The sequence below is a fragment of the Panthera uncia genome, chromosome D4 (assembly GCF_023721935.1).
Source record: "Panthera uncia isolate 11264 chromosome D4, Puncia_PCG_1.0, whole genome shotgun sequence".
Lineage (NCBI taxonomy): Eukaryota > Metazoa > Chordata > Mammalia > Carnivora > Felidae > Panthera > Panthera uncia.
In genome coordinates, this window is record NC_064807.1 from 68,656,288 (window position 1) to 68,682,245 (window position 25,958).

The 25,958-nt window shown below is 41.4% G+C and overlaps 1 protein-coding gene across 7 annotated transcripts in view; it reads left to right on the top strand.

Annotated features, from left to right (window-relative positions):
• The window catches only part of PALM2AKAP2 (PALM2 and AKAP2 fusion), a 443,327-nt gene that overhangs the window by 296,570 nt on the left and 120,799 nt on the right, over positions 1 to 25,958 (top strand). For all 7 annotated transcript variants that reach the window (XM_049635971.1, XM_049635954.1, XM_049635979.1 and 4 more), the window contains one exon: positions 17,514 to 17,599. In XM_049635971.1, coding sequence (XP_049491928.1) covers positions 17,514 to 17,599 — 86 coding nt within the window. The remainder of the gene's footprint in view (positions 1 to 17,513; positions 17,600 to 25,958) is intronic.

Consider the following 25,958-nt stretch of genomic DNA (forward strand, 5'->3'; position numbering starts at 1 on the left):
ATTTTTTAAATGCTGCCTTTTGACAACCTTCTCTCCGTGTCTCATGGTTTTGCTTCTTCCTTCAACAGCTTTTCATCATGTCTTAACCATCACCATATTTCTTTCTTTAAGGAAATATTCTTAAGACTATAATGAAAAAGTGTGTCACTTCTGGAGGATTCTCAGAGATAGCAAGTGCCGCCCTGAATACCGGGCTGCAGTCCATCCCAAAGCCTTGTTAGCTCACATCTTGAAGAAGAAGGTACTGAGGATGCTTTGAAAATGTAGCTGCGGTGGCCACTGAAGAAGTAGGAAAAGGCTCCATGGCTTCCCATAACCAGGCTTTGGGGGCACCAGGATGTGAGTGGTCTAGGAGCATCAACAAAGAGACATCCCACTGGGATAGAGTCACAGCCTGGAATACTTACAGGCTGCTTCACAGACATTGCAATAAACATGTGTTTGACTCCAGAAGGCTGAGCTAGGACCAGTAGTTGTGCAGAGTTAAGTTTTAGCTCGGTATCAGGGAGTACATTCTGACACGGAACTTGCTAAAAATGGAATGGGCTGTGTATTCGTCTCCCAGGGCTACAGTAACAAAGTACCATAAACTGGGTGGCTTAAAACAACCTTTTTTTTCCCCCTGGGTTGATATGTATTCTTCAGAAGTCCCAAATCAAGGTGTTGTCAGGGCTATGGTCTCTCTGAAGTCTCTAGGGGCAGATCCTTCCTGGTGTCTCCCAGCTTCTGGTAACATACCTCTCATCTCTGTCTCTGTCTTCATGTGACCTTCTCTTTCTTCCAAGGACACCAGCCATACTGGATTTGGCCTACCCTCATACTAGGTTACATCTGCAAAGATCCTATTTTGTGTATAGGGTCATATTCTGAGGAGCCGACGGTTAGGACTTCAACATATCTTTCTTGGGAACACAATTCAAGCCATAACAAGCTGCCTCTATGGGAGTGATTTCCTTATCCCCTGAAGTGTGCAAATAGAATTAGAGTGAGTTGTTTATCAAGATTCTTAAAGGGTCGTAAGCATCAAGTAGAGAATAGGACCAGATGTCTTCTACGATCTCTTCTAACGATGGCATTTGCTCATTTTGGGGGGGGGGTCCTGTTGTAAAGGGCTCTACAGAATTCTGGGACCACACTTGGTCCAGTCTTGGTGAAATGTCATATGCACAGAAACACAGTCCAGCTTCTAAAAATCACTAAAAGGAATTCCCATCTTTGCTTTTAATTCTTTTTTTTTTAATTTTTTTTAACGTTTATTTATTTTTGAGACAGAGAGAGAGACAGAGCATGAACGGGGGAGGAGCAGAGAGAGAGGGAGACACAGAATCGGAAGCAGGCTCCAGGCTCCGAGCCATCAGCCCAGAGCCTGACGCGGGGCTCGAACTCATGGACTGCGAGATCGCGAGATCGTGACCTGAGCTGAAGTCGGACACTTAACCGACTGAGCCACCCAGGTGCCCCTAATTCTTGACGAACCTCAAGAGAGCTTCCTTCTCTGTCTCCTGCAGCTGCTTCTCTTGGAGTCCCTCTGTTTTAGTCAGTACTCTTTGGAATGACAGAATTCTAACTCAAAGTAGTGTTCAAAAAAGATCCTATTTTTTTCACAAAGTTGTGAAGTTCAGGAGTTTTTATTTTGCCTTGTATTCCATGTCTCAGCTTTGTCTTCCTCTCTGCTTGCTTTGTTCTCAGGAAAGCTTTTCCCATATGGTGGCCACCAGTGCCCCCCAGGCTTAAATCTTAGCATTTTACCAAACTCACTGGGAAGGTTCTCCTTTTCCAGCATTCTAAGTCCCAGGGCTGGCTCTCAGTGGGCCAAGTTTGTCACTTTGCATTTGTCATATACTTATCCTAAACTCATCATTGGGACTCTACTTACTTTTGAGGAACGAAGGTGAAGAATGGAGATAACCCTATCTAAATCACACAGACTAGGAATGGAGGACAGCATTCCCAAAGGGGAATTGAGGTGCTATTAGCATAATAAATGGGAATCAGTGTTTGGAAAGGACATAGCAATAACTGTGTATTATGATTCTTTGATTCCTTGCTTCAAACCACTGGTGGTGTTTGTTTGATTGATATAGATAGGTAGATAGGTGGATAGATGGATGGATGGATGGATAGATTGATATGGATACGTAGGTAGGTGGATAGGTAAGTGGTTAGAGAGGGTAGATAGACTTCTATTTCTTTCTGTCCATCCATCCATCCATCCATCCACTTATCTATCTAAAATCTAGGCAGCTGAATGTATTCTTTTTGATTTTCTCTTGCATTTTCCTCTTGCCTTTCCAGCTTGTCTCTTTCTGCTTATTTCCCAAAGTCTGAATTGTAAATGCCTACCTACTGGGCTGGCAAATATTGATCTCTCCTTTAAGGGCAAGGAGGAAGAAAAATGGGGCCAGCTAAAACCAGATTCCTTTGGCAGCTGAGGGGAGGCAGGAAGGGAGGAATTCACATTAATAATTTTTTCCCCATCATCTATCAAATCACCAGAGTGTTCTTATGTCATTTTGAGTTGTGGGTGCTTTAAAAATTTGCATCTGTGTCCAGGAAAGAAGTAGATAAATTTGCACATGATGGTAAAAGAAGACTTTGGGATATAAATACTCTGATGTGGAGTTATGGATGCATCCCAAAAGTCTAGTCAAACAGTGTCTGTATTTTAGCTTCCAGGATGCTGTAGTAGGTCAAGCCAAACTCCCAACTGGGTTTTTAAACTTGAGAAACATCAGGCTTGTTTGTTTCCAATCACACAAGCACTCTTGAATTGAAAACAACAATGGGTCATCAAACAATATAAAAATTAATTGAAATCACCTATCCTTCTGCTGTCAACACATTCAGCCCTGTGACAGTTCATACTCAAACTCTTTATATAAACCAACCCCACCTCCCACACACATACAAGCAGCCTGCTAAGAACATTTAAAATCCCAGTCAAGGACCATGGCCCTATCTCTAGAATCCATCCAGACCACCTCCTGTTTCTTTTCCTGCAACACTTGTCTTGCTCTTTCTCACTGTCTGTCTCTGAGAGGAGGTTCTAATCCCAAACCCTGCTATGGACAAGGTTCTTGGGATTGCCCACATCCAACAGTCAGGGGATGTGTCCTGTTTTATGGCCTGACCCTGTGGTACCCAGGCAGATTCATTTGCTAGTGCTGCTTAAATAACAGGCATTTATTTTCTCATAGTTCTAGAGGCCAGAAGTCCAAGATCAAGGTGTCAGCAGGTTTGGTTAGTTCTGAGACCTCTCTCCTAGGCTTGCAGATGGCTACCTTCTTTCTGGTCTTCCCTCTGTGTGCAGTGCCCTTGGTGTCTTTCTGTGGGTCTAAATACCCTATGCTTGTTAGGACACCATTCAGACTGGATTAGGGTTCACTGTAAAGACCTCATTTTAACTTAATCACTTCTTTAAAGACTCTGTCTCCAAATACAATCACATTCTGAGGATAGAAGGATTAGACCTTCAATATAATGAATTTTGGGGGGCACACAATTCAGCTTATAACACCAGACAAGCTGACTTCCCACTGCAGATCCCCAAATCTGCTAAAAGTTAGGAGTCAGACATTCCCATGTGGCTAAAGCAATTTCTACTTAAGACTAATTAGGAACTATGATCATTTGGGGGCAAAGAAGGGACCAAATCATCACCACTATTTCTGGAAAAAGTTGTTAGCCGAACAATCCAATAGAGGGGCTAATTATGATCCCAGCCCCCAAAAGATTCTAGTAGCTTCTATTTAGATCTGGATATATGTTAGCTCTCCTGGCAACATTTTTCTTAACCACAATTTCCATTGCTGCATATTCCTAGTAGTCTAAAAGTGAAGACACTATGGTATCAAAGGATACAGATAGTGATAGTGACTAACTTTTATCGAATACTTGCTATGTTCCTGGCACTGAGCTGTGGAGTTACATGTATTATCTCATTTAATCCACAACAAATTCCTAAGTGGTTTCCATTACAGTCCTCATTTTACAGGTAAGGAAAACTAAGGCTTTGAGTGGCAAAGTAACTTGCCCTGGTCCCGTGGTTCTCCTGCTGGTACTCACAATGCACTATACTAACCAGCTGTGGCCAAGTCAGTTTTTTAAATTGATGGTTTAATTTTGATCTACTAAAATCTTCAAAAAAGAATTTGTGAGGCTTCTACTAAGGGACATTGCAGGAATTAAATGACATTGGGATTGTAAACCCAGATGCCATCAGGGGCCAGACCCTTAACATTAGTGAGTGACATCAACCCACAAGTAAAACAAGAATGTGGTGGAGACTGAGGCCTGTCAAAGAAGACATATCTCTTGTAAAAAGGTAATAGTGGTCACTCAGTTCTTGGTAATTGCTGCCATATAGAGCTATAGACACTGGGCTTGGTTTTGCCAGTCTCCTAACTTTTTTCAAGAAAAACAAGATGTTTGGGGACCCTGGCTGGCTTGGTCAGTGGAACATACAACTCTTGATCTTGGAGTTATAAGTTCGAGCCCCACTCTGGGTGTAGACATTATTTAAAAATAAAATCTTAAAAAAAAAATGAAAGAAAAGAAAAACTAGATGTTTGGATGTTCCTGTAAATTCTCATGAGTTTAAATATTGACAACTAAGTCATTTAAAACAGATGAAACAAAGTGCCTTGCAGATGAAACAAAGCATGCCTACCAGTCTGAAGGGTCACCATTACTACCTTATGGGCTGATGAGTGCCATAAGAACCATTCTGAACTTTCCAGGGGGCTCTTTTACAAAAATTCTCTCCTGTACACTTCTACTAGATCCAAGTGGGTTTTTTGAATGGGTAGGTGAATTCCCACAGGTCACCTGACACCACCACAACCCCCCAAGGGGAGGAGAGGAAGCTCTGCTGGCAGGACACCCAGAACTCAGGGAGGAAATAGAACATCCTGGCCACCTGCCAGGGAAGGCCCCTGTTCAGTGAGGGAAGGAGCAGTGTTGGCAATCAGATCGTCCAAAGAGAAAACCTCCTCCACCCAGATGGCCAGCAACCTGAGCACCCAGACTGTGTCTTTCCATTTGTGTCTTCCTAGCCCAAGCACAGTGCCTGGCAAACAGCAGTAATGCAAAGAATGAGGTTGGGGTGGGGAGTAATGTGACTGTTACATTTCTGAAAAATAACAATGGTGATGATATGGAAGACATATCTGTTTTGGGGGAACTCAGGGGCCTGAACTGGGGCACGTGCAGTGGGGCTGGAGGGGCAGGATCAGGCAGAAAAGGCATAGCAGAGGCCGGCTTCTTCATACCTCCAAGGGCCATACTCCACCACACCTTCAATCCAATGATACTCTTTTCACAGACAAGAGAGAGAAAGTCACAGCACACAAGCTGAGTGGTTGACCCTCCAAAGAGCCCAAGGACCTTGAATATGCCCTTGTCATCACTTACTGTTTCAGTTATTAATATGCATCTCCTCTGAATGAAAACTAAGTCCAAGATGGTGGTTTGGGTTTTTATTTAATTTTATATCACATTGTTTTGGGGCTAAATATAAAATATCTTTCCAGACTAGTAAAATCAGGCTGGAAAAGCTAATATTTAGGATGTTATGGAGACTATGACAGAATCTTTTATTGGACTTGGGGAGAAGCCCCTCTGAATGGTAATATCTGCAGGTTATTTTGAGAGTAAACCAGGTTTTAAGCTATTAGTTCTCTAACCTTTGAGTAGGTCCCCTGAGTTTGCTGCAAGTAGCATGTTTGCCTAAAAAGTATTTAATTTCTGAGGACCAGTTCTGGCCAGCCAAAACAAACCATTTTCAAAATTGGTTTGGGCCTCAGAGTCTCACAAAACTCATTTTAAGCACTTTACCATGATCCTTTTTTGCTCTCATTTTCATCCAGTTGGAGTCTGCTATCCCCTTCACATACAGAAGGATGCTTAAAATGCACCTTTGAGAGTAGAGCAGGAGATGAAACACCCAGTTTACCAACTCTTGGATGCTGTGACAGAAAAAGGCTCTTTTCTCCTTAAAGGGAGGTCCAAGACCCCTCAACGTATGGTGGTGGCTGAAAAGCTGTTGCAGCTTCATGCCCAGAAATGCACGTGTGTACATGAATACATGGGTTTGTGCATGGATTTTGCATGAGTGCATATGTGGGTCTGCATGTGTTTGCGCACATGTGCATACATAGAGCATATGCATGTGTGCGCACACCTTCTTGGTCTTAAGAGGGGTGTTCCTTCTTGTCCTTCTCACCAAGGGCACCTTGCTTAGCACAGGTGATTAGCAACTGAGTATTGGAGCATGAGCACTGAACTTGGAAAGCATTCTCCTAATCCCAGGACTGCTTCTTACTTTGTGTCCTTGGGCAAATTATTTTACCTCTCCAAGACTCCTTTTTGCTATCTGGAAAATGAGGATAAAAATAGTGCCTACTTCATTTGGAGCTTTTGACTATTAGTGAGATAATATATGTTAAATATAGCACAATGAAGAGCACATAATAAGCACTCAAGAGCTGGTAACTGCTATTATTGTTGTTGTTAGTCCTTCTTACCCCATGCTTGTAGGGAGAGAGTCAGGTGGAATCAGCAAACTGTTTTCTAGCTTAGGGTACTCAACATTTCCACTTCTTCTCCTATGCATGATTACTTCCTTGACCACCCAAAGTTTTTCCCCTGGGGTTTTTTGTGGGGTGTCAAAACCCAAAGTAATGCTCAGAGGCACTAGGTGCTTTCATTGTTTCAATCTTTTCCCATTTCTCAAAAGTTCTGCTGCTCAGGTCACTCTCTGCAGAACCTGATTGTATGGGATTCCATAGGACTGTGTCTTGGAGCTGTTCCTGCATAAAGGAGAACTACCCATGCTAGCTGCCTCAGAGAGGCTCTGTAAACCCTTAGTAACTGTTTGCTGAATTGCACTGGATTGGGTTTGGTGCCAGCCATGGCTGTATATTTTACGCAGTGCCCTACCATAAAACCTTTATTTGATGTGTGCATTGTGAGCTCAGAGGCCAGCTTGAACTGGAACCTCAGGAAGGACAATTTCCCCTCTGTGAATCTTGATTTTTTTTTTCAATATGTTCTCAAGATTCCAGTTCTTCTATCTCTGAAAACAAAAGAAATAATATTTGGGGGGGGGGCGTGGTAAGAAGGTGTACTGATTAAGAAAGTAGCCTCTGAGGTCAACTTGGATTAAGTATTTCTTGGATTATGTATTGTTTCCATCAATTAGTAGTTCAGTTTTAAGTATTCTAAGCCTGTTTTCTCATCTGTAAAGTGGGGATAGTATTGTACTTGCCTCATGTACCTGTATGGTATAAGGATTGAATGTGATGATACACAGAAAAACATAGTTTTCAACCCACAGTATGTCCCCAGGACAGTATAGCTGTCATGGCTGGTTTTACCGTGTTCATGTTGGCAGGACAGCAATGGGGTCAAGAAGCCATGGGGGGCACTCTTGGCAAGACTCTGAGGTTTTCCTTTGTTCATTTTTGAGCAACCTGAACATCTACCCCTGAGGCACCCAAAGTGGCTTCCTTTACCCAGGAACGTACAGGTGGGGAAAGGGGTTCACTGACCTCTTCATGAGTTTGAGGAAAATAACTCGTCATCTGAGAGGTGGACCTTTTCTTTCCCAATGGGATCTTCTCAGGGAAAAGAACCAAGAGGGGAAAGTACCCTTGCTGTCATTGCTTCTGGAGGTCCTAGGGCCTGGCCCTTCTATTTGTCCCATGGAAGAGAAATCTGGGGCTCAGGCTCGAAGATGAGCTTCTACCTGGAGCTGGCTGGGCTGGGCTGGGCTGGGGCCACATCCTGCTTTGCTCCTCCAGCCCCCAGCAGGACTTTCCCTCCAGAGGAAGAGGGCCTCATTAGCTTATCCTTGGGTGGGGTTTCCCAAAGCCAAGTGTTTAAAGGCAAATCATTGTTCTAAAGTTCCGCTAAGTTTTAATGACCACCCTTCTGAGAACTCCTCCAAGAACTAAGTGAGATTTTTAAAACCCAAGGATATCCAAAGGCAATTAAAAGAAATATCTGAGTGAGTTTCAATTTGAGACACTCTCTGTACAGTCTTGGGTGAAGAAAAGGTAGATGGGACCCAGGCCCTAGCCCCATTCTTTTCATTGTGAACTGGCAAAATGCTTTCATAGTGGCCTGATCTTATGCCTGTAAGATGAGGTTGACACAGTCTGGTTCCCAGAAAGAACCCTGGTCTAGGAAATCAGGCAATTTTGTCTCTTTCATTCTTAGCTCATCAGACCCTATCCCACTCTTTTCTATCTGAGGTCTCAGTTCTCTCTGTGAAACACACAAGGCTGGGAACTAGACTTCCTTGCAGTTCCGGGGCTGTGTGTGGGTTAGTGGGCTGACGAGGGCTGAGGCAGAGGTGTGTGATGAGGAGGAGAATAGCCAGAGTGTATAGGAAGGTTGGCCACATCAGATCAGGCCTCACCAAAGTCCCCACAAACAAAATAGACACTCTCCCAGCAGTCATCGGGGACTCTACTGTGTCCTCGGTTCTCTCCTTAAGCCAGGCAACATAGGTCATCATCTGGGGTCTATTTTCCCTAATCTGTCTGTGGCTCAGCTCTTCTTAAGACAGCCCATTCCAGGGACACCTGGGTGGCTCAGTCGGTTGAGCGTCCGACTTCAGCTCAGGTCATGATCTTACAGTTCGTGAGTTTGAGCCCTGCGTCAGGCTCTGTGCTGACAGCTCAGAGCCTGGAGCCTGCTTCAGATTCTATGTCTCCCTCTCTCTGCCCCTTCCTTGCTCATGCTTTGTCCCTCTCTGTCTCTCGAAAATGAATGAACATTAAAAAAAATATTTAAGACAGCCCATTCCAGCCATCCAATCAGCATGACCATGGGTGGTGGTAAGGAAGGTGCCCAGGAAAAGGTCAGTTAGGGGCTGAGGAGCACCCATCAAGTGGCATTGTGGAGGAGCTTTCTATCCTGTCTATCCTGATGGTCAGTCCTAGGCCCCTTCCAACTCCAGTTCAATTTGGGAAACATTTAATGAGCCCTCACCTACATGCCAGCCCTCACTGTGCTGAGGGTGAGGTGGGCCTGGGTGGGGCTTGTGAATGGACAGCCCCGTCTTCAAAGTGCTCAGAGTCCTTAGGGTGCCTAGCTGTCTCAGTCAGTAGAGAATGTGACTCTTGACCTCTGGGTTGTAAGTTCGAGCCCCACCTTGGGGGTAGAGATTCTCAAAATGCTCACAGTCTTACCATCCAGATGTTTTATTTCCAGTGACTACACCTCCACATGCTCCCTATCTCTGGGTTTGCCAGCAAGTGACTAGGTTCACCAGGTCTTGGTTGGCTTGTGAGGAAGGGACCAATACAACCTGTTTGTTTCTTTAGCATCTAGAATGAATTATCGCAGCAATGGTGCTGTTTCCCATGCCTTCCACACCCTTTCCCTCAGCGCCCCCCTGTCCTCCTTTGAGCACTCTCTGCTCTCCCCCATACCCCACTCTGAAGCTCTGATCCCTCCAGCCTGGTGGCCCAAAACCCACACTTCTCACTTCACAGACCCCAGCAAAGGCTAACTGGGTATGAGGCCCAGTCCCTGCCCACAAGTGTTTACAAGCTGGTTGATAAGGGCTCTCTCAGACATCAGTGATGAGCCGATCGATACTGTTAGGAAGACACACTTCAGGGCTTTCCCTACCCAGGCCCCAGTGAGTGCCCCTGATCAGGCCTGTGAGTTCATGGTAGAGGGAGGAGGTGGTGATAATCACTTTGGATACCTCATCAAGGAGCTGGCACTAGAAGTCAAGGCTGAGTCCTGACATCAGCTGTGTATTTAATTTACATGAATTCAAGTGTATATTTCCATCTAAAATAGTGAGAGAAAAATAGACATTTAAAAAGTGTCAGGGATTCTGCCTGCTATTCCAGTCTATGTTCCAGTCCATCAGACCCTATGGGTTGCTTGTGGGACAGCCATCAACTTGTCCCCTTCTTTCTTGCTGACCAAGATCCTGTTTTGTTCCTTTGTTCATCCTCCAAATGGCTGTGTACTCAGAGAAGGCTGACCCAGGGGAGGTCTGACCCGGGGTAAATCTTGATTAATTAGCTCCAGGCCAATTTTGATAATTCCATTTACTTTTTCCACAATTGGTTTAGAAATAGACTAATGCTACATTTTTGACCAGTGAGACTTTGGGTGTGTGGGGAGGGTGCTTTTATGGAAGTATATTTACTCCTCCCTTTTCCTGCCTCTGGATGTTTTCATGACACATGGAACTGCTGTGTCCATCTTGGGACCATGGAAAAAAGTCAAGAGAATTGCAGAGAGGTCACACTGGGGCCACGAGACCATGAGGCCATGGAGCCATTTAATCAACCAACCACCTCTGGTGCCACACTACCTTGAGACTTCTTTATCCATGAGTCACTCAATCCTCTATTCTTTAAGCATATATTAAATAGGCTTTTTGGTTACCTGTAGCCAAAAACAACCCCAGTGTGAGGATGACAAGGCAGTTGTTAATCTGCTGTCCCACAGATAGTTTCTCCTTCTATCCATCAGCCTGTGCATCTCCAAACCCTGAGAAACTCTACAGTTTCCAGATCTGTATTTTTTTGTACAACATGATCCTTAGCACAAGTCAATGGCATCATCTGGTACTTAACAAAGGAAATGGGCTGTTCCAAAGCTGGCACAAAAAGTAGCTCTGTTGGGTTTTCTGAAGTATGGTGCTATTTTGGACAGTATGGGAGATTTAAGGAATTTTCAAGAGCAGTTTTGACTGTGAAAGATGAGGTCTTTTGTCTTCAGAACATAAATCCTTCAATGAGATACAACTAACCTGTGAAATAAGCACTGGGCGTAATGGAAACAGGGTGGCTCCGAAAAAGTAGAAAGTGTGATCATTATAGCCTAGTCGTGGAGACAAAATTTAAATGGCAGAATTGATTTAGAGAATGGAACACATATTTATCTAAAGAACTATGATGGGAACTGGAAGTTGATGGGGAAGGCAAGTCTGGAAGGGCTCCTTCCTCTCCTAAGGCCGGGCTAGGTTATGCTACTGTAATAAATGGCCCCCAATCCCATGGCTTAAAACAGTATAAGTTTAGTTCTCATTCATCCTACATGGCCATTGTGGATTGGCTGTGTCTCTGCTTTGCATTATCCTCACTCTGGGACTTGGGCTAACAGAATTGCGCTACCTCTAACATTGCCATTCACCATGCTGGAGGAGAGTCCCACATCAGCGATTACACACCTCAGCCTAGAAGTGGGAGATGTGCTGCTGCCCACCACACTCATCAGCTGGAACTAGTCACATGACCACCAGCTCTGAGGAGGCCAGGAAGTGAAGTTCTGTTATGTGTCCACAAGAGGAAAGAACTGGAAATATTTGGTGAGCAGCACCGATGACCCACTTTGTCCAAGATCTATCTAAAATCTATGTGGATAGATGAGCTGGAGCAAAGTTCCATTCTCGTGCATGTTTGGGTCCATATTGACTTGTCTTTCTTTCTTACCCTGCTTTCACCTAGCAACACACAGTGGTTCCAGGGGGTCTAGGTATGGCCAGCGCCCTCCCATACAGTGCTACCCTCTCCCTCTTGGTCTCTTATCTTTTATTTTTACTTTTATTTATTTTTTAGTACTAACCAGAATCAGAAATAAGGAAGTCACTCAGGGTTCTCACCTGTGCCATTGGCTGCTTCCCCAACAAGCCTTCTTAGCTGCTTGTCCTCTTCTTTGTTTCATCTAGTCTTATCTCCTTTTGTTCAAACACAAAAGCCATGTTGTCTACAGGTTACTATACTCAAGCCCTCATGGCTACCCTGCTACCAACCCAAATCTCTCAGCTTGCAGATCCTCATGTGTGGCCTTGGCTTCTCCATCCAGACCCTGAGCTCATCCTCCTTCTTTCTGCTTGCACTGCCTTGTCAACTGCACATGTGCTGTTCCCAACAGAAATCAAAGAGGGGCTGTGCAGTTAGTGGAGTGCATCCTGTGAGTTGAGATCAGAGATGTGGGCTCTAGGAAACTGGATGCTTGGGCTAATGGATTTCTTCATATGACTGTGCAGCTAGGTGAGAAGATGTGTAAAAAGCAACAACTAGTTGTCTGAATTTTACTTATTCCTGAAAGATCTTTATAAAACTGTCCCTGGGACACCTGGGTATCTCAGATGTTTAAGCATCGAACTCTCGATTTAAGCTCGGGTCATGATCCCAGCATCATGGGATTGAACCCCATGTCAGTCTCTGTGCTGAGCATGGAGCCTGCTTAAGATTATCTCTCTCTCTTCCTCTGCCCTTCTTCTCTGCTTGCTCTCTCTCTCTCTCTCTCTCTCTAAAATATTTTAAAAAAGAAAGCAGACTGTATAGAAATATAATATGTAAAATAGTATATATGTGTGTGCATAATATATTTATTAATTATCAAAATTCTTAGGTCAAATTCTTTGTAGAGGTTCTTCTCCTGAAATCAGAGGTGATTGTGCTTACAAAACTGACTAATAATAGAAATACATCAGTCTGGAATGTCTTGTCTGTTGCAGTTATACATCTGACCTTTTAAATGTTTGTGCTATTGTTATAAACATTGGCCTTAGTTGAGTGGAAATTCGTCTCAGGAACTTGGGCAGGAAAGCAGATGTTGACAGTCATTGATAAAATCCTAGAGTGGAAGGATCTCAAACAAGCATTCTAGGCTATCCCCCTGCCTATTTGTGGTGCAACGCATTTACACATTGGTGGTATGGAAATCACCACTGTGGAAATAGAAGTGGCATTTTCACATGTATAAGCATCCTCCTGTAAAGAAGTGTTGGTCACTTTGCATCTCCAAGTCCTCAGGTAGAGAAGGTCTGCTGCCCTTTGGTGTTCAAATAAAATTTGAACTCTGTCTTGTATATGCAGGTCTAATATCCTGTCCCAGATTCTTATCATCATATCCTCCTCAGATTTCACTTTTGCAGGGAGCTCCCAGGTGCACATGGCCACTCTCTTCCCTCCACCCTGAAGTCCTCATTCTATTTCCACCAAACAACACCAACACAAGACAATTGTGTAGAACAGCTCTCCACTCAAGGTATGAGACTGAGGGGACTTATGTCATGCCACAGCATGATAAGTAATTTAAAATTGATGTTTAAACATCACGGTTCCCCAAAGTCCTTTTTATCACCCTTGGAAATTTCTTACTGTCAATTCTTGTCCCAGCTTCTTTCAAGTTCTTTTCTTCTTCTAAATGGATATCTTCCTTTTACTCCTACTTCCATGATGTGGGATCCATCATACCCAAATGATCCATAAAATTTCTTTTTCTCCAAGACTCAGTTTTCTCCCTGGAAGGAATTTTGCCTCTAGCTTTTAAATTAGCATTTTCCTGTTTTCACAACTTATTGTTAGGATTAATAACACTTTTAATTAAAATGTTAGGTCTATTTTCTCTTACTCTTGCCATGAAATGATAGGTTATCTAATTTTAACTGTTTTCTTGGAGTGTTTGGCTGGCTTAGTTGGTAGAGCATGTGACTCTTAATCTTAGGGTAGCAAGTTCAAGCCCCACATTGGGTGTAGAGCTTACTTGAGGGAGAAAAATGGATGTTTTCTTTATTGGAGGCTAAAATATTGAGAATACATATATATTTAAGTTCCGTGTCTCTTTCGTATGGCCATATATCCTTTAATAAAAATTGTTTTGCCTACAAAAGGATTATAGCAGAGAAAAGATTCTTCCCCACATGGGAAAGATATGGGAATTGGAGGTGCCTGGCTGGCTCAGGTAGTAAAGCATACAACTCTTGATCTCAGGGTTGAGTTCAAGCCTCACATTGGGTATACAGCTTTCTCTCTCTCCCTCTCTCTCTCTCTCTCTCGATACAGAAATACAGAAATCAATACTTGTAAATGAAATTTCTATACAACAAAGGAATTACTTTTGCATAAAGTTGAAAGTGCTCTATACAAAATGAATTTCATTTATAATTTTGGTTATATATTGTATCTATTAGCTACTATTACAATAATGCTGCTTGACAGATCAGCCTCAAACTCAATAGCTTTTATTGTCATGCATGTGTAGCTGAGCTAGGTGTTGGCTGATTAAGACTTGGCTTAGCTTAGCTCCAAGTGTAGATAGGGTCCAATTCTGCTCCTCATGACTCTCAGTCCCTTGCAGGTCAACTGGGGCATGTCCTTCTCTTGCTATAGCAGAAATGCAAGAGGGAAAGCATCACCATCAAGCATATTTCAAACCTTTGCTTTCATTATGTGCACTGGCATCCCACTGGCCAGAGTAAACATCAGTGGGACAGGGAAGAAAATTTCTCCCACAGTGGGAAAGGAGGGGAATGAATATTTGCTGAAATGATAATTCAAAATATTCTGTGAAGTAAACATCATATAATTGTCCATGCCCAACATCTGTGTCTCTCTGCCAGCCAGATCCAACAGGTGCCAACAGTGGCTTAAACCAAGAGGGGCTATTAGTCTGTTGAATGCAAGCGGTGTCAGGGAAATAATCCATTCATGTGGGAGCAAAGATTGCTCTCCCAGAAACATGCATTTAAGAAAAAGCTAGCAACCTCTTTGTAGCAGTTTCTCTAGAGGAAACCGTAGGGCAGCTCACCAAACTGACGCAATTTCTACATCCTAGTCAGAAACAACTATTTGCACCTTGCAATAAATTGAGCGCATGGATCTTGAGTAATCCATTGTGCATATGTCCTGTAAAATGAGGCTCTCAAGGATCCAGAATATAAAATAATGCAATTGATGCTAATATATTAAAATTTAATTAATCACATATTAGTTTCTTAAAAGTGTCATGAAAAAATCATTCCTGTTCCCATTTGTCCAATTGGTTGGTCTTTTAAAAAATGCTAAAGTGTAAGTCTTTCTTGTACATGTCTTTGGTTTCTTGATTGAGCACAGAAGCTGGCAAAGTATATCTTCTTAACGAATTATTATATTGGGTGCCTGGGTGGCTCAGTCAGTTAAGTGTCCGACAGTGGCTTAGGTCATGATCTTGCAGTTCACGAGTTCGAGCACCGCATCAGGTTCTCTGCTGTCAGTGCAGAGCCCACTTCGGATCCTCTGTCTCCCTTCCTGTCTCTCCCAGGGAGAGCTATGCCCCTCCCTCACTCGCACTCCTCTTTCTCTCTCTCTCTTAAAAATAAATATTTAAAAAAATTTATTAAAAAATTATATCATTTTTATTGCATTAATATAAATTGACACAAAAATCATTATAATACTATACATAAAAATATATAGACTCCTATAATGAATATTTTATGTAACCCCACCTTGCTTAAGAAATCATTCCCCACAACCACACAGTTTGTTTAATAATAACACTATTGAGAAAATTATGGTGATGGCACAATTATTACGTTATACATTGTTGGTGGTATCGTAAAATTGGCATCACTGTTTTACAAGGCGATATGGGAACATGTGCCATTAGCCTTAACAGTACGCATACATTTTGCATAGGAGTCCTTTTGAAGGATATTATTCGTAAGAAGAAAAGCATTTAGACAAAGTATTCATTTTAGCATTATCTATACTGATGAGAAATTAGAAATGACCTAAATATACAACATTTTAAAATTGGAATATTAAATTTTATTTAAAATTTTTTAAATATATTTTAAATATATTTAAAATATGGAATTAATGGTATACCTACTCAGTGGGTATTTATAGAACCGGTTAAACTGGAAATTTGAATATTGCCTAGCAAAATGTTTTTTTTATTGTGCTAAAATGTATATAACACATTGTAACCATTTCTAAGTATATGGTTCTGTGCGTTAAATACATTCACAAAGTGGTACAACCATCATCACTATCCATCTGGTAAAATACATCTTATGGGCCAAATCTGGCCCAGTGCCTGTTTTTGTAAATAAAGTTTTATTGGAACTCAGCCATGCCCATTTGTTTATATGTTGGCTGTTGACTGATGTCAGTTGGCTGTTTATGTGTTGTCCATTTTGCTCTGTAGTGGCAGCTTGAGAAGTTGCAACACAAATGGCAAGACCACAAAGCCTAAAATGTTTACTATGTGGCACAAAAAATGTTTGCCAGTCCTGATTTAACATAATGCTAGATAATTGAAATTTTGGAATTTAGGCTATTCACACAGGTTTGGAATGAATATTGTCCTTGAGTTACCCTTAGGCAAAATTACTTCTTAAGGAAATCGACAACGTAAGCAAATATTACGCAGCCAATTTTAACCTGTTTAAGAAAACAATCTTTTTAATACTTTAGGCTGTGAGCATTCATATCCCAGCAGGCAGTTATTATACCAATTATAAAATTTGTATCTACTCGTTAAAGTAGACCCTTAAAAACTTTACTAAGCATTACTTTTTAGCTTTTAGGAAGATGACTCTTGGAGTGCCTGGGTGGCTCAGTCTATTAAGTGACCGACTCTTGATCTAGGCTCAGGTCATGATCTCACGGTTGATGGGATTGAGGCCTATGTCAAGCTCTGTGCTGACAGCATGGAGCCTGTTTGGGATTCTCTCCCTCTTTCTTTTTGTGCCTCCCGAACCCCCAAAATAAATAAATCAACTTAAAAATAATAAAAAATGAAAGACTTTAAAAAAAAGATAACTTTATCTGCAATAAATCTGTTTTTAAAAATATACTTGTCATTACTTCAAACTTTTCCCTAATATAGACCATTCCACCTGATTCACACACATAATTGCATCTGAATTGGTGTAGTTAGGCTATATTGCGTTCATGGGTATTTCTAAATACCAACCCCTGATCTCCTTTTTGAAGTGAAGAGAGCAAAACCTTGTATCTTGTCATGTGTCTACGCTTGGAGATCATCTGGAAGCTTAAGGAAAAAGGAACACTAACATTTATCAAGACTTGGGGAGAAAACATATAGATTTTAAAAGAGGGGAGGTGGATGGGGGATGGGCTAAATGGGTGATGGGCGTTAAGGAGGGTGTTTGTTGGGATGAGCACTGGGTGTTATATGTAAGTGATGAATCACTGGGCTCTACTCCTGAAAACCAGTAATACACTGTATGTGAACTTACTTGAATTTAAATTAAAAAATAAAATAAAAGTGAATATAAACTTTCGGTCATTTCCAGTATGTGTATGGAATCTAGGGCAGTGAATAATCTGGAGTCAGTTCTATTGGGTGTTGAATTAGATTCAGATGTGTGTGTTTCTGTGTGCTGGGATTCACATTAAGCCCCCAGTAAGACCTCAGTATGAGGTCTGGATTCTGGAAGAGTTCATTCCAACTTCTTCTCACTCTGGACTGAGGGTAGAACTGTCTATAAGATACAGAATTTGAACAGTGGACTCCAAAGTTGGAGATCAGATAAACAGAAAGGAGCTACTGATTGGCCCCTTTGGAAAGTACACTTTCCCAGTAACTGCCCAGCAGGTTAACTGTGTGGTGCGACATCAGTTTCCTTTATAACACACACAGGATAGGAATGTGCAAAATGTCAGTTAGGTGTCTATCCATGCCAGCTGAATGCATGTGACTCAAATGGCATTTGTTTTGTTTTGTTTTGTTTTCAGGGGTCGGGTGGGAAAGTGTGCTGCTAAAGGGAGACGAGGCAGCCTCAGATGCCACAGAAACATCCAGTGCAGACATGACTATCAAGGTAAGAGATGCTTTCTCTGGTTGGGTTCTCAAAGGGCATCTCCAGAGGAAAATGAGCCTATGGAAGACTTCTAGGGGCAAAATGAGCACTGCCTCTCAATGCTGCTGGGATTGTCTCTCTATTCACTGGAGCCTCAGTGAGTCAGCCAGACATAAGATTTTCTGAAATTTGGCATCTGGATTAGGAAGCCACCTGAAAGCTAGAATCCAACATGTGAATTCCAGTAGGCTTGTTGCAGGGTCTCTACTGAATATGTACATGTAGGTTGTCTGCAAGTGGCAACCCCATGGGCACAGTGGAACAAATCTGAACATTCGGAGCTGAGAACCCGGGCCCCACTGTGCATGGTGAAGAAAGGTCAGAGAGGCATAAAGTAGCTTTGATCTTGACTCAAGATTTCCAGTGATGTCAGCGGGAAGGCAGCACATGGCCCACTCCAGCTGGAACACTAATGGCCAAAAGTTTACAAAATGAGTCATCTGGCAATCAACCTAATTATCACTGTTCAAATTAAATGCATAAATTTATAATCATTGCCTAGATTGAAGAATCCATAGCAAAGTGTATCAGACTCAACCACTTGCCCTCTATTACTAGATTAGACACAAAAGAATGGTTCCTCCTTCTTAAAATTCTGTTTATATTTCAGTTAACAGAGGCTGGGAGTAGGAGGCTTTCTAACATTTTTGCTTGAATGACTAGAATTTAAATATATGCCACATGCGAATTTTTCTTTGAAAAACAAAAAGTACTATCTACCCCACCCCACCCCCACCTGTTTAAAGTAAGCTCTAAGCCCAATATGGGGCTTGAACTCACAACCCCCCAAGATTGAATGTCACCTCCTCCATGAACTGAGCCAGCCAGGTACCCCAAGTGGTGTCCCTTTTTATATTGAGATATCCCTAGAGATATTTCACTCCTGGATTTATCAGTAGAGGTTGTGCAAAAGAATATACAGGATGAATTTATTCAAGCTTTCCTTTGTAATGTGAAGGCTGGACTTAAATTATCTGTGTTGAAAATGTTAGAGAAAGCAAACAAAAATGCCACAGTGAAATTAAATGAAAGATGGGGTAATCACCTGCTTGGTCAAAAGAGTCAACTAATCTAAACAATTTAACTATCCAGTACTGAAAGTTCATTTTCTTATAATTATGTTATTATGTTTAGCAGAATTAGCAAGACAATAATATAGATTCAATGGTGTATTTGCGTTTCACTGGCTGTTATTGCAAAGACAGAAGTTTGTATCTATAACCACATCAGACAGAGAGGGATGGGTGGATGAGCTTGATGGATTTTTATTTGCTATTTTGGAATCTGTCATCATTTTAAGAATTCATTTCTGAAATGTGTTACTAGTGTAGCTGCAGATGTAGTGCAGACATTGAAATGATCAGAGAGACTAGAGTTTGTGTTATAAAAGCAAATGGCATGTTCTGATAGAAGCAAGTCTTGTCCAAGTCCCATTTGTTTAGTTAATTTATTTATGTTGAGAGAGACAGAGGGTGGGAGCAGGGGAGGGGCAGAGAGGGAGAGAGAGAATCCCAAGCAGTCTCTGTTCTGTCAGCGCAGAGCCTGATGCAGGGCTCAATCTCACAAACCACAAGATCATGACTTGAGCTGAAACCAAGAGTCAGGCACTTAACCGACTGAGCCACCCAGGTGCCCCCAGGTCTCATTTTCTAAGGTTGCTACTTAATCAGTCCACTGATCCTTGCAACCAGGATCTTGACTGAAGTTGTATTTGAGTCTGGCCAGTTGAGATGTCATTCTTGATCTCTCCTCTTCTTTAATAAATAGCTGGGAATGTTTAATAAGAACAGAGGATTTTTAGTTCTCAAGAACTGAACCCACCCTGAAGAATGGATACCATACACTTTAAAAAGTTAAGCAAAATAGAAATATATATAAATACACCAATAAATTTCTACAAATATTATTAAGTTCCTCTATTAATGTCAGTCTATTCTCCCTAAAGAATTTGTGAAACTTCTGGTGGATATAACTTAGGGAAGTACTTCTGTTTAGATCTTCTGCTTTGAGTTTCCCAATTATGTAGCAATCATCAATTTTTCCCTTTAGTTATTACTGTGGTTCCTACCCTACACTGCTTTATGTATCCATCCTGTCTTTGTACAAGGTACTAAGTACTATTTTTTTCCTGTGTCTCTAAGTGCCTGATGTTCATTAATTAACTACAGACTCCTCATCATATATCTATATGTGTACCACTATTACTGTTTCTAATAACTACTTTACATATCCTTGCAATATTAGCTATCCCTGTCTTCTGCCCTGGGAAAACAAACTATTCTGTTAAAACTCTAACTACAATAAAACTTGATTCATTGACACTTGCCAAGGGGAATATCAGGAGCAATCATTGTAATGGTTTGGTTTCCTCCATATTGCTCTTTTTATAATAGATGTACCTATCTTCATGCTTAGAAATTTTCTTTCTTAAAATGGTACAAAATTGTTTGCAATGTCATAATTGTCTGAATGTGATTTTGTCTACTACAGGTAACCTTTTAATACTATATCTTAGTTTGAAATGACAAAGTCGTGCTACTAAAAATGGACATGACTCAGAAGAGTGAATTCATTCGTAAATAAACTTCTGTCATTCTGAGGAACATTGAGCTAGGAGCATTTATATTAAAAACACCCTCTAAATACACTGATGTGAGTAGGAACATCATATGGGCCTGCTCAACAATTTTAAATCACTTGGCTTAGTAGGTTGAATTGTGAACCCATTCTTCCCCCAAAAAAGGGATGTCCAAGACCTAAACCCTGGTACTTGTAAATATGACCTTATTTGGAAAATGAGTCTTTGCAATTCAATTAAGAATCTCTAGATGAGGTCATCCTGGATTAAACCAGTAGATCCTAAGTCCAATGATATGTGTCCTTATAAGAAACAGAAAGAGAGGAAACACACCTGGAAAAGAAGGCCATGTGAACAGACAGAGGCAGAGATTGGAGTATGTGAAGGCCCAAACCAAAGAACACATGGAGCCACCAGACAAGCTGGAAGAGGCAGGGAAAGATGCTCCCCTAGAACCTTCAGAAGGAGCATAGCTCTGCCAATACCTTGATTTTAAAGTTCTGGCCTCCAAAATTGTGACAGAATAAATTTCTGTTGTTTTAAGCCACCAATTTTGTGGTAACTTATTATGGCAGCCCTGGGAAACAGATATTCTCAGATCTACCAAGAATTGTACCTACTTTTCTTCAGTGCCAATGCCATAGATGCCAAAAACCAATATTAGACACACCCATTACTATTTTCTTATTATACCATGTTCACGTTTTTTTGTTTAATTCAAGTGTCAGTTAACACAATGTTACATTAGTTTCAGGGACACAACATAGTGATTTGACAAGTCTAAATGTTATGTTATGCTCACAAGTCTAGCTACCATCTGTCATCGTACAACACCATGACAATACCACTGACTATATTCCTTATGCTGTTTTTACTTTTGTTTTTTTACACTGCTGCAGGTGATTCTTACGGTCATGCAAGTTGTAGAAAATACTGATCCATGCTTTTTTTTTTTCAATCAATGTCTAGGCAAGCAGCAAAACAGAATAAGATATAATATAGGAGCTGTCCTAAAGTATAACTATCTTTGTGTTCTTTTTTTTTTTTTTTTTTTTTTTAACGTTTATTTATTTTTGAGACAGAGAGACAGAGCATGAACGGGGGAGGGTCAGAGAGAGGGAGACACAGAATCCGAAACAGGCTCCAGGCTCTGAGCTGTGAGCACAGAGCCCGACGCGGGGCTCGAACTCACAGACCGCGAGATCATGACCTGAGCCGAAGTCGGCTGCTTAACCGACTGAGCCACCCAGGCGCCCCTATCTTTGTGTTCTTGTGAACAGGCACAGGCTGAACTAGGTTAGTGGTTCTCTTGAAACAAGAACAGGTAAAAACAACTTTTAAACAGTGAACATAGTAGGGATGCCTGGCTGGCTCAGTCAGTGGAACATGTGACTCCTGATTTTGGGGTCATGAGTTCAGGCCCAACACTGAATATAGAGATTACTTAAATAAATAAACTAAAAAAAAAGTGACCATAATATATCCAAGTGTCCATCAACAGATGAATGGATAAGTTCATTATAAATTATCCCTGTGACTTATTCATTCCATAACTGGAAGGCTATATTTCCTAGTCCCCTTCACCCATTTTGCCCATCCCCCACATCTGCTGCCCTCTGGCAACCATCATTTTGTTCTCTGTATCTGTGGGTCTATTTCTGCTTTTTGTTTGTTTTTTCATTTGTTTTGTTTTTTAGATTCTACACGTAAGTGAAATCATATGGGGTTTGTCTTTCTCTGTTCGACTTATTTCACTTAGCATAGTACCCTCTAGGTCCATCCATGTTGTCACAAATGGCAAGATCCCATCCTTTTTTTATGGCTAATATTCCTGTGTGTGTGTGTGTGTGATCTATCCATGGACACTTACCATTGTTAACTAGAAGAAAAGGGAACTCATATTCCAGGATAACTTCTATATTATGTCCTATTCTGTTTTTTGCTTGCCTAGACATTGATTTTTTTAAAAGGTATGGATCAGTATTTTCTAAAACTTGCATGACTATAAGAATCTCCTGCAGCAGTGTAGAAAACAATAGTAAAAATACAGCTTCCCAGGTTTCTCCTTTCAAAATTCACATTCAGGAGATCTGAGTTTGAGAATTAGCATTTTTAATGAGCACCCCAGGTGACTTTTGTGGTCAGTTTGGGAAAACATTGTCTCAGCATTCAACCGAGGCAGTGTCAGGTGTGGCCACATGAGCCCTATCAATGCTCCTGGCTCTCCAGTTCCCAATGAGCCTGAGAAAGGACTTTCCTGTCCCAAACCCTTTGATTCCATTCCTTTTGAACACTGACCAAGGCTTAGACATCTCCTCCTGGCATTGAAGATTTCCTTACTCTAACTGTAATTTCATTTCTAGCCTTGTCTTCCACTGTGTCTCTGTACCCAAACTTGCCATCTCCACCTGCACTATTTGTAGCCAAAGTGATCTTTTCTAAAGACCAACCTGATAACATCCCTCTGCTCAAGCCTGCTGGCCTTTCCATTGCCCTGAGCACCTTAACCAAACTCTGGCAGGTGCTCTGCTTTTTAGAACCCCATTCTTTTATTGACTGCTCCCTTGGTCTTCCTCCTCTCTCTCCCTCTCCTTCCCAATTAACTTCTCTTTATATTCCAGTCTTTGGCCCAAATATTATTTCCTTGAACAGCACTTTCTGACAAGTCTTGTTTGTTACATGCTTTCACTGAACCTAGTACTCCTCCCTAGCCAGTCTCACATAAATAACCACAGAGGTCAATGCAGAATATCTGGTCTCCCCTGCTGGAATGTAATTGCCATAGGGCATGTGTCCCCAGCACCTGGCTGAGTGTGTAGCACATCATATGCAACTGTTAGTATTTGCTGAATGAATAAATCTATGAATGAACAAATGAAGACCAATCTTTATCTAGACTGATTAGGCTGGACTGTTGGCCTTCCCCAAACTTGGTCCCGATGTGCTCACCTCAGGGTCTTTCTCTTGAGGCTCCCTTCCTGCTTTCCCCTCATATGCCACTTTCCTCAGTGTTTTTGTTTGTTTTGCATGTGCTAGAGTCTCTAAATTACAATTCAATTCATTTTTTACCATTCCTTTTTAAAATTTTTTGAAAAAATATTCACCTGTTTTGAGAAAGAGAGAGCCTGAGCAGGAGAGGGGCAGACAAGAGAAGGAGAGAGAGAATCCCAAGTAGACTCTGCACTGTCAGCACAAAGCCTGACACAGGGCTCAGTTTCATGAACCATGAGATCATGACCTGAGCCGAAACCAAGAGTCAGACGCTTAACCTACTGAGCCACCCATGCACCCCATACCGTCCCTTTATTTTTAAAACACAACTTAATTGAGGTGTATAATTTATATACCATAAAGTTCACACATTTAAGTCTATAATTTAACAACTTTTAAATTTACCAACCATCACTGTAATCCAAATTCATAAGATTTCATCACTTCCATATAAGATCCCTCATGCCCAGTGATGGATAATCTCCTTTCCCATCACAATCCCAAGCAAACACATATTTTCTGTCTCTATAGGTTTGCCTGTTCTGGACATTTCATATAAATGGAATCATATAACATGTAGTCTTTTGTGTCTGTTTTTTTCACTTAGCCTGATGTTTTTAAGATTCATCCATGTTGTGTCCTCAACCAATATCTCATTTCCTTCAGTGCTGAATGGTATTTCATTTAACGGGTATTCCAGTGTTTTGCTTTGCTTCTTGATCCTTTCCAAGTTGGTAGACTTTTCAGTTGTTTCCACTTTTTGCCTATTATGAATAGTGCTTCTGTGAATGTGCAAGTCTTTGTTGCATGGACCTATGTTTTCATGTGTCATGGCTATGGACCCAGGAGTGGAATTGCTGGGCCATATGGTAAATGTATTTTTAACTTTGTGGAGAACTGTTAGATTGTTTTCCAAAGTGGTTGCACCATTTTACGCTCCCACCATCAACAGATAAGAGGTTTGCTTTTTCCATATCTTAGTCAACACTTGCTATTGTCTGTGCTTTTATTGTAACCATCCTAGTGGGTGTTGAGTGGTATTGGTTTGCATTTCCCTGATGGGTAATGATGCTCAGTACATTTTCATGTGTTTGTTGGCCATTTGTATGCAGTGAATTTTTTAATGGCTTGATTGCCTTTATTTGCTGAGGGGTGGGCTCTGTTGACAAACTGTTCACCACACACAGCACCCTCTCTCAAGCGCTCAGTCCATGTTTTCTGAGTGAGGTATCCTCTTCCTGACTCGGGGGTGGTGGAGGGGGCTCAACTTACTTTTCCTCTTTAGTATCACTTCCACCGGCCCACCACTGCCCTGGGTGGGGGTGCGGGTTCATCTGTCTCTTTTCTTTCCATTTCTTTCTCTCCCACTTTCTGTCTGGTTATTATTCCTTTACATCTCACCTTTAAAAATGTTTTTAATCACCTTTATTAGCGTATCAGTTTTTTTTATTGTGGTAAAACATACAAAACAAAATTTACCCCTTTAGCCATTTGTAAGTGTGCAGTTCTGTAGCATCATGCCCTTCATGTTCTTCTGTGACCATAGCCACCGTCTGTCTCCAGAACCTTTTCATTCATTTCATTATTCATCTCCAATTAAAACTCTGTATCCATTAAAGACTTACTTCCCATTCCCTCCTCCCTCCAGCTCTTGGCAACCTCCTCAGTGTTACCTTTTACGTATGATAATATCTAGGTGTCTTCTCAAAGGGAATTTAAATGCATCCTGTTAATCTTAAAAAACCCCATAAAATGCCTAAACCCCAACCTCGCATTTTAATATCTGGTGGGCAAGGCAAGTTAGAAAGGGAATTGCTTTACATATGTTTAAGAGTAGTGTTGCAAATAAAGGACTAGGAAGGTACTTAATGCTAGATTTTAAATGAATTTGCTGGTCCCAGGGCTTCCTTTCTTCTGGGGAGTAAACTGCCCAGCGCCAACGCCTGCCCTGGAACCCTCTTGGCTTTATTCAGCTGGGTGCATATTCCTAGGAGCCAGAAGTTGCACCCACTGGGCTATGCATTGTTTTCTTGAATTTTGTTGATTTGATCACTATTCAAAACTACATCAGTCATGTTGAAACTCTATCAATCTATGTTAAAGAAATATCTTCTGAGCAGAAACGATGTGATTTGTCTGCCATTTTAACCAAATATGTACACCAACTAAATCCCAAATGCCATCTGTCCCTTGCCTTCTTGCTCTATACCAAGATGCTGAAAACTTAAGTATTGCAAAAAAGAACACAGAAAATCCTAGCACACCAGAATTTTTCTTCAGAAATAAGCCTTGTACTTACTTACATTATTAAAAGATAAACTGAGACATATTAGAATTTTTAAAAGTTTATTTGAGCAAAAATCAGTTTGAATTGGGCAGTGCTGAATCAGAAGTGGTTTGCAAGGCTCCAAAGATGGGAACTCAGGGAGAGATTTTTATAGAGAACAGGCAGAAGCAAAGAAAGGGAATTATTGATTGCCTATAGCTTAAAGCCTAGTTGACTCTTGTGATTGTTTGTCCTTAACGTTTTGATTTTATAACCTTGAGGTATTTACAGGCTTAGATTTTGGTTTGCTTACATAGGCGGAGATAGCAATGAAGCTATATCGGTCTAATGGCTTCTTTGTTTAATTAATTTAACAACATATACAATATTTCTTGCTTAGGCACGAAACAAGATGGGTACCATTTAGGCGGGTTGGGATTCTGCCTGTAAAACTACTTTGAAAGGGGCATGTTTCCTAATCAAGG